The following is a 12945-nucleotide window of genomic DNA, read 5'->3' on the forward strand; positions in this document are numbered from 1 at the left end:
TCCACGTTGCAGCCTGCGTCAGAACCTCTTTCCTTTTTCAGGCCAAAGAATATTCCGTGGCATTGACGCACTGCGTGTGTTTATCCATCCGTCTGTTGACAGACACTTGGCCTGCTCCCTCCCACGTCTTGGCTCTTGTGAATAATGTGGCCATGAACATGGGCCTACAGATACCTGTTGGAGTTTTGCTTAGTTACGATTTTATTGTATTTCATTTTTAATTTTTTTTTAATATTTTTTTATTTCTAGGGGAGAGAGAGAGAGAGACAGCGTGAGCAGGGGAGGGTCAGAGAGAGAGGGAGACACAGACTCTGAAACAGGCTCCAGGCTCTGAGCTGGCAGTCAGCACAGAGCCGGACGCGGGGCTCGAACCCACGAACCGCGAGATCATGACCTAAGCGAAAGTCGGACGCTTAACCGACTAAGCCACCCAGGCGCCCCTATTTTTAATTTTTTTTAAAAAGATTTTAAGTAATCTGTGCACCCAACATACGACTTGGACTCAGAACCCCGAGGTCCAGAGTCCTGTGCTCTACTGGCTGAGCCAGCCAGGCGCCCCTGGTTAGGATTTCAGTTTGCTCTTTGAGGCACCTCTGCATCCAAGAAGTACTAATAAAAACACAGTACGGGGATTTGAAAAGAACCTAAGAACCTGTGGTCTTCTTTTCATAAGAAGGCTTCACTATTGTTTTGACCACGCGGCCACCCTTTATTTATGCCAATTACCAGCAGGCTCTATGCAGGGCCTGGGGCCACCGAGATGAGGGGAGGCTGCTGCTTCCCTCTGTCTGGAAGAGAAGAGACTTAGAGAGAAATGGATGGGGCAGGGAGGAAAAGAAGTGTGTGGGGAGGAGGCCTGGGTTTCACAGTTGCCAACCCTGACCCCTGATGGGTGGCGGGGGGGCTTCTGGTGGGAGTCAGGCAGGGGAGATTCAGGTTGGATCCAGGCACACCAGTCAGAACCTCAGGCACCTGAGTGGAGGCAAAGGGTGGATGCTCTCAGGGCCGGGAAGATCCATGCAGTTCAAGATCCCGGGGGTCAGAGCAGACCGCGGGCTTCAGGGGACCTGAAGGAGGGGAGGGAAGTGTCAAGGCTGCTTGAAGGGACAGCTCTCTCCCCTGACAGCTGCGAGTGAGCGGGAATGTCGTGCTTTGCGCTCTGGGGGAGCCCCGGCGCCCCCACTTCTTGCTTGGTCATCGGGAGTAAAGTTGACAGGGATGTATTTCTTTTTTTTTTTTAATGTTTTATTTGTTTCTAGGAGAGAGAGACAGCATGAGCAGGGGAGGGTCAGAGAGAGAGGGAGTCACAGACTCTGAAACAGGCTCCAGGCTCTGAGCTGGCAGTCAGCACAGAGCCCGACGCGGGGCTCGAACCCAGAAACCGCGAGATCATGACCTGAGCGAAAGTCGGACGCCTAACTGACTAAGCCACCCGGGCACCCCGACAGGGATGTATTTCTAATGGGCGTCCTGAGTTCTGCTGGCTGCTTCTGGCCCTCCCGACCTGGGTCTTCTCCGGTCTTGTCCCTTTAAGCTCCGGGTCAGGCCATCTTCCTTCAACCATTAGGGTCCCTGTGACTCTGGGTGGCCAGGCCCCTCATCCTGGTGGTCCCTTCCCTTCAAGGTCCAGCGCTGGCTCCACTCTCCCCTCCCCCTGCCCAGTAAACCACGCCCCCTTCGCCCCGGGGAGGGCAGTGGGCTGTCACTCACCTTGTACTTCCCCAGCCTCTGGTGAGGACACGCAGGGGTGGGGCGGGGGCCACATCATTATCATTTGTCCCAGACTCTGCCCTGCTCACACCCCCTCCACACCCCTGCACCAGCCCCATCCCGGGCCAGGGTCCAGGCCGTGTTGTGCGGTGGGGCCAGGACAAAAGCATCCAGAGTCGCTCCAGAGCAAGGGGGCCCAGAGCGAGGGGGCCCAGCGCAGGGCACGCCCGCGCATTAGCAGGGTTGCAGCCTGCGCTCCTCCCTCCTCCCTCCTCGCGGTGGTGGTCAGGGCCCGTCATCCCTCGGGCTCCTCCACAGCAGGCTGTCTGAATGTCACAGCCTGGGGGGCCTCGGTCCTTGGCTAAGGACTCATTTTCCCTTTCCCGACCCCGGTAGAAGGAGCAGCTGAGCACGAAGGGCCGGCCGTTCCGAGGCATGTCTGAAGAGGAGGTGTTCACCGAGGTGGCCAATCTCTTCCGGGGCCAGGAGGACCTGCTGTCCGAGTTTGGACAGTTCCTGCCTGAGGCCAAGCGCTCCCTGGTGAGTACAGAGTGCCCGCGGGGCCGCCGTCTGCTCTGCCGGGACCCTGCTTCTCAGGGCAGCCCTGAAGACCAGGCCGNTCGGGCTCACCTCCCCCTCCTGCTGCGGAGGGCGGTGTGCTGAGGGCGAGGGCCGAGGGCCGGTTGGGAGGCGGACCGTGTCCTGCTGTGAAGACCTGTAACCAGTGCCCTAGGGGTGGGGCCGGGTGGGGGCAGAGGGCAGAGAGGGTAAGGAGGGGCCTGGGATGGGGAGGGCAGGGGTGCTGTCTGCACCATCAGCCTTTTCCCCCCTGCTGTGCCTGCCGGGCTGCCACAGCCTTTTCGTTTTATTTTCTATGAACATGAGGCTTTTTAAGTGTTGAAGTAAAATTCCTATAATGTAACACATACCACCTCAAAGCATACAGGTCAGTGGCATTTGGCGCAGTCACAGTATTACACGACCCGCATTTCTGCCAGTTCGGGAACATTTTCTTTACCCCAGAGGAGACCCCGTCCCCACAAGCATTCGCTCCCTGTAGATTTGCCTGCTGTGGACATCTCGTATAAATGGGGGTCACACAGCATGTGGCCTTCGGTATCTGGCTTTGACTCCATGATGTGTCTGAGGTTCATCTGCATCTAACGCACCCAGGCTTCGTTCTTGTCGGTGACGTTCCTTCGTGTGGACGGGCCGCACTGTGTCTGTCCCTTCCTCCAGTAGTGGGCATCTGGGTACCTTCTTTTTGGGGTTCGTGAATGGTACCGCTGTGAACGTGCCCACGCAGGGACTGGTTTGAGTCCCCGGTCTCAGTTCTTCGGGGTCTGTACCGAGGAGTGGACTTGCTGAGTCACCTGGTGACTCTGTGTCTAACTCTTAGAGGAGCCGCCAGACTGTTCACAGCAGCTGCGCCAATTTACATTCTCACTGGCTGAGTACTCGACATGGTCGCCGGCACTTGGCGTTTGGGTTTTTTTGTGTTTTTACGGGGTTTCTTCCCTGTTTTTTTAATTACGGCATGGTCATCGCCAAGTGGTGTCTCGTTGTGGTTTTGGTTCCCATTTCCGTCGCGGCTAATGCTCCTGAGCGCCTCCTGGCCATTTTGTCTGTCTGCTTTGGAGAAACAGCCAAGTCCTTTGTCCTTTGTTTAGCTTGTCTCTTTGTCATTGAGCTGAACAAGATCTTTATGTGTTACACTAGATGCTTATTAAATATTTTGCTCCCTTTTGTAGGCTCTTTGCTTTCTTGTTCATGTCCTTCCAGGCACACGGGTTTTCAGTTCTGATCCAGTCCTGTTATCTGCTTTTTCTGTGGTTGCTCGTGCTGTTAGTGTCTCAGAATCTATCCCAGATCCAGGGGCAGGAAGGTCTCTCCCTGTGTTTTCCTCTGAAAGTTTTTATAATTTTAGTGCACGCAGGTAATATCGTCGATCATAATTTTAGTGCACGCAGGTAATATCGTCGATCCATTTTGAGTTACTTTTTTGTACGTGGTGTGAGGTACGGATCCAGCTTCCTTCTTTGAGAATGGAGATCCAGTGTTCCCAGCACCAGTTACAGAAGAGACTTTTCTGTTTCCATTGAATGGTCCTGGCAGCCTCGTTGAATATCAGTTGACCATCATTGTATGGATTTATTTCTGGACTGTCCAGTTCCAAGTCGTTGATTCCACTGTCTCTCCTGAGGCCAGCCACACTGTCTAGATTACTGAAATTTTGTGGTGAGTTTGAAATCAGGAAGTGATTTGAATTGTGTTCTTTTTCAAGAGTATTTAAAAAAATTTTTTTTTTTGTAACGTTTGTTTATTTTTGGGAGAGGGAGAGACAGAGCACAAGCAGGGGAGGGGCAGAGAGAAGGGGAGACAGCGAATCGGAAGCGGGCTCCAGGTCCTGAGCCGTCAGTGCAGAGCCCGATGCGGGGCTCGAACTCTCAGACTGTGAAATCATGACCTGAGCCGAAGTTGGGTGCTCAACCCACTGAGCCACCCAGGCACCCCCAAGATTATTTTGACTAGTCAGGGCCCCTTGCAGTTCCATATGAATTAGAAGATCAGCTTTTCCATTTCTGGGGGGAAGAAAAGCCATTAGGATCTTGATAGCAGTTGCACCGAATCTGTACATTGCTTGGGAAACATTGCCGTCTGGACAGAGTTAGGTCTTCCAGGCCATGAGTGTGAGGCATCTTTCCACTTATTTAAATCTTCTTTAATTTGTTTCAGCAACATTTTGTGGTTTTCAATGTACATGTCTTACACCTCCTGGGTTAGATTTATTCCCAAATATCTTACTTTTTAAAAGAAAATTTTTTTTAATGTTTTATTTATTTCTGACAGAGAGAGAGAAACCGCATGAGCAGGGGAAGGTCAGAGAGAGAGGGAGACACAGAATCTGAAACAGACTCCAGGCTCTGAGCTAGCTGTCAGCACAGAGCCCGACGTGGGGCTTGAACCCACGAACTGTGAGATCATGACCTGAGCCGAAGTCGGACGCTTAACCGACTGAGCCACCCACGTGCCCCTAATGTTTTTATTTATTTTTGAGAGAGAGCAAGACAGAGCACGAACAGGGGAGAGGCAGAGAGAGAGGGAGACAGAAACCAAGGCAGGCTCCAGGCTCTGGGCTGTCAGCTCAGAGCCCGACATGGGGCTCAAACTCAACAAACCTGAGTCAACGTCAGATACATAACTGCCTGAGCCATCCAGGCACCCTACTCTTTTTATTTTCTTAGTTTTGTTTTTGGATTATTCGTCGTAGGTCTGTACAGGTAACTGCTGATTTTTGTGTGTCGATCGTGTGTCCTGCAACTTTGCTGAATCTGTTTCTTAGCTTCATTTTTTATTTATTTTTAAAAGCTTATTTTTTTTGAGAGAGAGAGAGCATGCGTGAGCCCAAGTTGGGTAGAGACCGGGGCGGGGGGAGGGGATCTCCAACAGGCTCCGCACTGTCAGTACAGAGCCCAACGCAGGACTGGGACCTATGAATCCTGAGATCGTGAGCTGAGCTGAAATCAAGAGTGGGAAGCTTAACCGTCTGAGCCCCCCCCCCCCCCCACGCGCCCCTCTGTTTACTAGCTTTCATAGTCTTTGTGTCTTCACTAGGAATTTTTACATGCAGGATATCATACCATCTGCTAATACGCTTTTCCTTCTTTCCCAATTTGGATGCCTTGTCTTTCTTTGTCTTGGCCCGATTGCTGTGGTGGAGCGTCCAGTACTGCGCTGAGTAGACCTGGGGAGAGCGGGCAGCCTTGTTGAGGTGCTGACCTTAGAGGGAAAGCTTTCCGGCTCTCAGCGGAGTGCGCTGGGTGCCTCATGCATGCCTTTTATCAGATTGCAGAACACTCCTCTACTCCTAGTTTGTTGGCTAGTCCGTTTCCTCTTTTTGTTCCCTGCTTTGGATGTTGAGTTGGGGCGAGAGCACACGCGTCCCTCCCCTACCTTAGCGCGTCACCACCACCTCTGCAGGGTCCCGCTTCTAAATGAAGATGCGGGGGTGGGGGGGCAGGGCTGGGGCAGCAGTCTTGAGTGGGGGGCTTGGCAGGATGGGCACAGGAGTCTGGGTCTGGATGCCGTCAGGACGCTGGGTAGAATCTCCTGGCCTTCCAGTGCCGGTGAGGGCTTCTTCTAAGCCAGGATGCCACCCAGAAACACTTCCTGACCCAGAGCCCGGAAGCCCCGTGCCTGCCCGAGGGACCAACGTCAAGCCGGGAGCCGCAGCCTGGCCTTCCCCCCTTCCTAGATCCTCAGACGTGCTCGGGGGCCGGAGGGCTGGGCCAGGCCCTGGGAGCACACAGTCTGGGCCGAGACACTGGCTCAGCCCCCACGGGAGCTCAGGAGGGCTTGAGCCCGCCGCGTCACCTCCTGGGCCTCGTTCCCCTTCTCTCTCACGGGGGCGGTGGCCTTCCTGCTCAGGTGCAGCCTTGGCAAGCTGTCATCCTTCAAGTGCTTTGCGCTCGACCTGGCACATGGGCAATGCCCCGGAAAGAGCAGCTGCGACGGTTCAGGAAAGGCGAGCGTAGGGTCCAGGGGCGTCCTCACCCTCTCTCAGCGCCAGCATCCCCCAGGGAGTCTGCCAGGCGCAGGGCTTCCCTGTTCCCCGCCAGAGCCAGCCTGCTGCCCCGCCTGGGGAGGCCCCTGGGGAGTGCCTGGGAGGGCTGAGCTGAGCCCCCTGCAGACGGGGCCTCCCCTCTGCCAGAGGCGCCTGTGCTCTCAGCTGAGCCCGCCTCCCCGCTTCCCCACCCTCATGTCCACTCTCAGACCCGCCGATCCCTCCTTGGCCAAGGCTCCCTTCCCTCACGATGCCCCGTGCAGCGCTGGACGCACTTGGGGAGGCCCCGGCAGCTGGAGCTGAGTGCTGCCTCACCCCCTCACTGGCACACTTGCTGGGCTGTCGCCTGATGCGCTTTGGATCTGGATTTCCCACCTGGGCTCCGGCCTGTGTAATGGCAGCTCCCTCCCTGAGCCCCGCCCCTGATGGGGGCCGCGCAGAGGACAGGGGCAGCCCACCCTTGGGGAAGAGGCACCTGTCGGGCAGAGATCAGGGGGCCAGGGACGTGCCCGTTCTCGAGAGTGCCCCGCCCGGACAGGAGCTGAGGGTGCAGCTCTGGGGCGAGGGCTCATAGTGGAAGGAGCCCAGGGGGTCCCCTCAGTTTCCTCACCTAGGAAGTGTTGGTGAGGACGTCTCCCCCTAAGCCAGCTGGAAGACTCCTTAGCAGAGTGCTCGCCTGTTCGAGCCAGGGGGGCTGCAGTCCCTGCCTTTGCAGGGAGTTGGTAAAGCGGGCACAGAGCCCCCCCTGCTAGCGTTGGGGAGGGTGCACAGCAGACATGTAGTCACTGATAAGCGGGCGCCTGAGCTTTGCAGGCCTGCAGCAGGGCAGCCTTGGCTCCTGGGCCCGCGGTGCCCGGTAGCCTTGTCCTCCGACTGCCATGGCCGCGCGCCCCCTGCTGGGCACCGCTGCGCATTGTGAGGCTGGCCCCTGACCCAGCCACCCTGGGAGGCTCAGCTGCACCCCCCCAACCAAGAGCACCTGCCCACACAACTTCTTTAAATAGCGTCTATTAACAGTTCAGCGGAGGTTCTTTTGTGTTTATTGATCAGAGCGTCTTGTACCTTTTAACAGAATGAATCAATTTTTTAAAACTATTAAAAACACCCACATACAATCTGTTGTATAATTTGATCTTTTATTCACCGTCTTTTATGTTAGTTTTTGAATTTCTATTAAAACTGTAGGAAGAAGGGGCGCCTGGGTGGCTCAGGCAGTTAAGCGTCAGCTTCAGCTCAGGTCATGATCTCATGGTTAGTGGCTTCGAGCCCTGCATTAGGCCCTGTGCTGAACGTTTGCACAGAGCCTGGAGCCTGCTTCAGATTCTGTGTCTCTTTCTCTCTCTCTGCCCCTTCTCCACTTGCACTCTATCTCACTCTCTCAAAAAAATAAATGTAAAAAAAATTTTTTTTTAAACTACACGGGGGCGCCTGGGTGGCTTAGTCGGTTAAGCATCCGACTCTGGCCTCAGGTCATGATATCATGGTTCGTGGGTTCAGGCCCTGCATCAGGCTCTGTGCTGACAGCTCAGAGCCTAGAGCCTGTTTCAGATTCTGGGTCTCCTTNCTACAGGAAAAAGAAACCAAACATGAAATTTGATACTCTTCTAATTAAACGTGACTACTTGGCCTAAGTGGGGTCAACACATTTTTTTTAATGGTTATTTACTTTGAGAGAGAAAAGAGTGAGCAGAGGAGGGGCAGAGAGAGAGAGAGGGAGGGAGAGAGAGAATCCCAGGCAGCTTTGTGCTGTCAGCACAAGAGACCCACGTGGGGCTCGATCCCACAAACCCTGAGATCGTGACCTGAGAGTCCAGTGCTCAACCCACTGAGCCGCCCAGGTGCCCCAACAAACGTTTTTTATAAAAAGCCTGAATAAATGTCCTAGGCTTTACAGGCCAGTGGGTCTCTGTCACAAAGACTCGGCTCTGGCATTATGGTGGAAAAGCAGCTTTGGATGCTCTGGAAACCATTGGGCCTAGCTATGGGCCAATAAAACTTTATTTACAAAAACAGGCCCAGCATGGTGAATATGTCAGGCTCTGGCCAGAGTGTCTTGGGGGGTCCGTGCGGCTCACGTGTCCATGATTGGGTGCACATAACTAAAAAGTAGGAACTGGGGCGCCTGGGTGGCTTAGTCGGTTAAGCGTCCGACTTTCGCTTAGGTCATGATCTCGCGGTTCGTGGGTTCGAGCCCCGCGTCGGGCTCTGTGCTGACTGCCAGCTCAGAGCCTGGAGCCTGTTTCAGTCTGTGACTCCCTCTCTCTCTGACCCTCCCCTGCTCACGCTGTCTCTCTCTCTCTCTCTCCTAGAAATAAATTTTAAAAAAAAACATTAAAAAAAATAAATAAATAAAAAATAAAAAGAAGGAACTGTCTGAAGTATTAGAGAGACTCAGTAACACCTAGCTTGTCTTCTGGCCCCTGGTCCCACTCGGCGCATCGCGGGGTCACCCGGCCACCTCCCTTAGGAATCGGTGCTTGTACCTGTTCCAGCATCTACAACAAGAAATAGCAGTTGAAGATGTTTCCACTTTAGGTTCTGAGAGTGGCTTTGAATCTCCAGAAAACTGTTCTTCTGAGAAGTATAATCCCTTAAGGGCCGGGTTTTGCCTGCAGTTAAACGAAAGAACTTTAATATTTATTATAAATTNACGTGTCAATGAGAAAACCAGGTGTTAATTAGAACATCAGTAGACTTCCCCTTCCCTGTCTCGGCTTCTAAGTCATTCAGTTATGAAGTCACAAATGTCTTATGTTATTTATTGTGCCGGAAATTTCCAACACGCATGCAAACAAATGTTTATCCTTCAATCAAAATTAAATAGCGTCCTGTTTATTCTGCCCCTGCATATTTTCTTCTTGTTCATGTACGAATGTATCAGGTACTCCTGTCCCCAGCAGGGACACAGAGGACACAGACGGAGTTCCCTGGTTTCTGATAGTTACTGGCTATTTTGTTTGGATACATCACAGCTTGCCCACCTGGCCCACACTTTGGGCCAACAGTAGTCCTCCCTTCAGGTAGTGTCTCCACGTCCCAGGTTTGGTGGCCAGTGGGACCCGGGCCGTGGTGGGTTGACCGCGNGCCCAGCACACATCTTGCAGAAAACCTTGCGGCCTGTCTGCCTCCCCTGTGTCTGCTCAGCGCTCTGGCATGCTCACATAGACACCAATCCAGAACTGTTCTTCCAGAGCTGGTGTTTGTAAATATGCCAGCACCCGTACATGCCCCCGTGTGAGGAGCGTGACGGTGACAAGCCCCTCGCCCAGTGACGGCACTCGTTGAGTGTTTTCTCATTCGTAGAAAAGAACACAGACTTGGCTGGGAGCCCCCCTCCCTCACCCACCCAGTGCCCTGGTGGCCGCTGGCTGCTTCCTCTTGCTGCCAGTGCTCTGTGAGTGCCCGTCTCCCTGCCTGAGATGCTCTTCCTTTCTGCGGGCACACATACATGCAGTCAGGCCCCCGTGGCCAGCGGTCCATTGGGTGAGCCCCACCCTGGTGTCTCCACGCTGGGCCCTCGGGCATCACAGCCTTTCCTGCACCTTCACCCACCTTCACGATGTTAGGACTATGATGATCTGGGTCCACGGGCTCTTCCCTAGTGCACGTGAGCATCTCGAGGCCGGAGTCACCTTGCATGGAGACTGGGCCCCGGGCCTGTGGCAGGCAGCATTCACTGGGGCCGTGGGCTGAGCCGACGGTGGCGCCACACACTCGGACCCGCCAAGAGCCAGCACCAGTCACCTCTTGTGTTTGTGTTTTTAGTTCACAGGAAATGGACCGTGCGAAATGAATAGTGTCCAGAAGAGTGAGCACGAGAAGAATCTGGAACACAGCAAAAAGCGCTCTCGGCCCTCTCTGCTCCGTCCGGTGTCTGCCCCAGCCAAGGTAACTAACTGGCAGCTGCACACACGGATGTGGGCACCCAGCAGCCTTGCCCTCTAGAGATGACCTTGGGAGCGGTGTGCAGAGGCTCCAAGCAGCAGGCGCAGGGAGTGGACCCTGCTCTGGCTGGATTTCACCAGCTGTGGGACCTTAGGATGTCAGCTCACTCCTGAGGTGGCTGTTTACCCGTTACCCTGGCTCACAGAATTAGTATGAAGAGTGTTACCTCTTCCTGTGGAAACAGGATGTACTGCTCAATCTGCTCCTTTTCTCTGTAATGGCTCTTTCACGGGCAGGGTCATTATGTGCAGTTGTGCAGGTCAGTCACTGCACAAGAAGCCCACTGAGGGATGAGAGATGCTGAGATCCAGCGCCTGTCGCACTTCTCACCTGTGATAGTGATTTTCTGATTGCATCATCTTTTGTGCAATCTTTTGGCTTTCTACTGTAAAGAAGAGCTATTTCTTCATCCCCATTTATTGCTGATATAACCTATGTCAGCATGGACGCCGGGTTATAATCTGTGACTTTCATTGTTTATCATGGCATCTAAACTGTCTCAGGTTTGGCCAGAGGGGCCCCTGCGAGCTGGCGTCCGTGTCGTGTGCACATATCCCCAGCACTGGGAGATAATTTCTTAGAGTCCTCGATGCCTCAGGAGCGCAGCCAGGTTCTGGTGTGAGTCCAGCTTAGAGACAGAAGTCTGCCCAGAGATTTTAAACCCAGGCTTCTTGGGACGCCTGGGGGGCTCAGTCGGTTAAGCACCCAACTCTTGATTTTGGCTCAGGTCATGATCTCACGGTCGGTGGGTTTGAGCCTCATGTGGGCTTGGGATTCTCTCTCTGTTCCTCCCCCACGTGTACGCTCTCTTTCTTTTCTCTTCTTCTCAAGATGAATTAAAAACAAACCTTGTTTTTAAACCCAGGCTTCTTGGGACGCCTGGGGGGCTCAGTCGGTTAAGCACCCAACTCTTGATTTTGGCTCAGGTCATGATCTCACGGTCGGTGGGTTTGAGCCTCATGTGGGCTTGGGATTCTCTCTCTGTTCCTCCCCCACGTGTACGCTCTCTTTCTTTTCTCTTCTTCTCAAGATGAATTAAAAACAAACCTTGTTTTTAAACCCAGGCGGATCCAAGAGACTGGCCCCTCCTCTCTTCCTGTCCCCTTGCCACTAGCATCCCAGCCCGCAGGACAGAACAGGCAGGGGGAGAGGTTTCCGATAACTGTATCCAGGGCTGTGTCTCCCGTGCTGTTCCAGTTTTGTGATGTTCCCGCCTGTTATCAAAAGCCCTCAAGTGCCAAGATCGCGATCCCAGATTGTGACCATCGCCCTTCACCAGGCCGCGGAGGCTGAGGCGAGTGGTCCCGAGAGCTCCCCCACAGGGGTCCCGGGCACAGCTCCCCCGGCCCCTCACGACGGCTCCTGTCGGGAGAGCTCAGCGGTGCCGATCTTGGAACCCTGACAAAGAGGCACGGAGCCTTCACGGCAGGGCGTTTCTCTCCACAGAAGAAAATGAAACTCCGAGGTACCAAAGACCTGTCCATCGCCGCCGTGGGGAAGTACGGCACTCTGCAGGAGTTTTCCTTCTTTGACAAGGTGAGCCGTCGAGGCCGGCCGCCCCAGCTCGCGTGTGCGGGAGGGAGGGGAGCTGGTAGTGCGGGAGAAGGGGCCGGCGCCCGGCTTTCACAGCATGGGGGGGCGGGGGCCGCAGGCAGCAGGGCCCGGAGCCCGAGCAGGGTTGAGCACCCACGTCCGCCTCTCTGGAGCTGTGTGGCTTTCCTAAAGCAAGGACGGTCCCGGGGCTCCCCGCCCGGGGCCGTGACAAGGGCCGGCGAGGGGGCCCCGTGCACGCACTGTCCGCGCCACGCGTCGCTTGCACGCAGAGCCTGCCCCGAGCACACCTGTGTCTGTGACTGCACTGAGCGGTGTCCGAGCTGAGCGAGGGGAGGGGCGGGGATGGGGCCTGGCCCTCAGGGGCCCCCTGACCCCCTGTCCCCGCAGGTCCGCAGGGTGCTGAAGAGCCAGGAGGTCTACGAGAACTTCCTGCGCTGCATTGCGCTCTTCAACCAGGAGCTCGTGTCCGGCTCCGAGCTCCTCCAGCTCGTCAGCCCGTTTCTCGGGTGAGTGACACTTCCCAGGGCTCCCCGTGTGGGGGTGTTTCTGGAAACTCTGTCCACCCCGCTCTTGGTCATCGCTTTGGAAAAACAGTGAAGGCTTTTTTCTTCTAATTTGCTTTCCGACTGCAGTGGTCACAGCGGTCGTTAGAGGTGGAGCTGCGGTTGCGGGTCCTGGCGCTGTTCTCCCGCAGCGACACCCGTGGTCATGTGACAGCCAGGAGGGAGACTCTTTCCAGGGCTTCCGGTTTGTCGTGTACGTGCGCATCTGCGTTCTCACAGCTGCGCCACCTGTGAAGGACAGCGAGCGGCTTCGGAACTGCAGGGCTGCCGTGCCGACCGCTGCTACCCACACCCGTGTCCCTCCGACACGCCACTCCCGTCACAGCCCCGAACCCCGGCAGCCCCTGCCTGCGCTCCACCTCTAAACTGTCTGCCACAGAAGCGTTGTACAGACGGGATTATACGGGACGTAACCTTCGGGTGTTAGCTTTCTTCCCCCGGCGTAATGCCCCAGAGGTTCACTTGCTGTGAGCTTTTAAAAACTACTCGTCAGAAATTGCCAGGAAGGATGAAATGCCCCCCACCCGGCATCTGTGCTGTGCAGAGACAGCCCTGTTCTCGGGTCAGCGGCCTGTTTCCAGCACCTTCTCTGCCCTCCCCCCACCCCCC

The 12945-nt window shown here is 55.1% G+C and overlaps 1 protein-coding gene across 1 annotated transcript in view; it reads left to right on the plus strand.

Moving 5' to 3' along the window:
* The window catches only part of SIN3B (SIN3 transcription regulator family member B), a 38352-nt gene that overhangs the window by 9042 nt on the left and 16365 nt on the right, over nt 1–12945 (plus strand). Inside the window, 4 exon segments of the mRNA XM_077776995.1 lie at nt 2107–2250; nt 10040–10162; nt 11666–11755; nt 12161–12279. Coding sequence (XP_077633121.1) covers nt 2107–2250; nt 10040–10162; nt 11666–11755; nt 12161–12279 — 476 coding nt within the window.

Source organism: Crocuta crocuta, unplaced genomic scaffold, assembly GCF_008692635.1.
Source record: "Crocuta crocuta isolate KB4526 unplaced genomic scaffold, BGI_CrCroc_1.0 scaffold77, whole genome shotgun sequence".
Taxonomy (NCBI): Eukaryota; Metazoa; Chordata; class Mammalia; order Carnivora; family Hyaenidae; genus Crocuta; species Crocuta crocuta.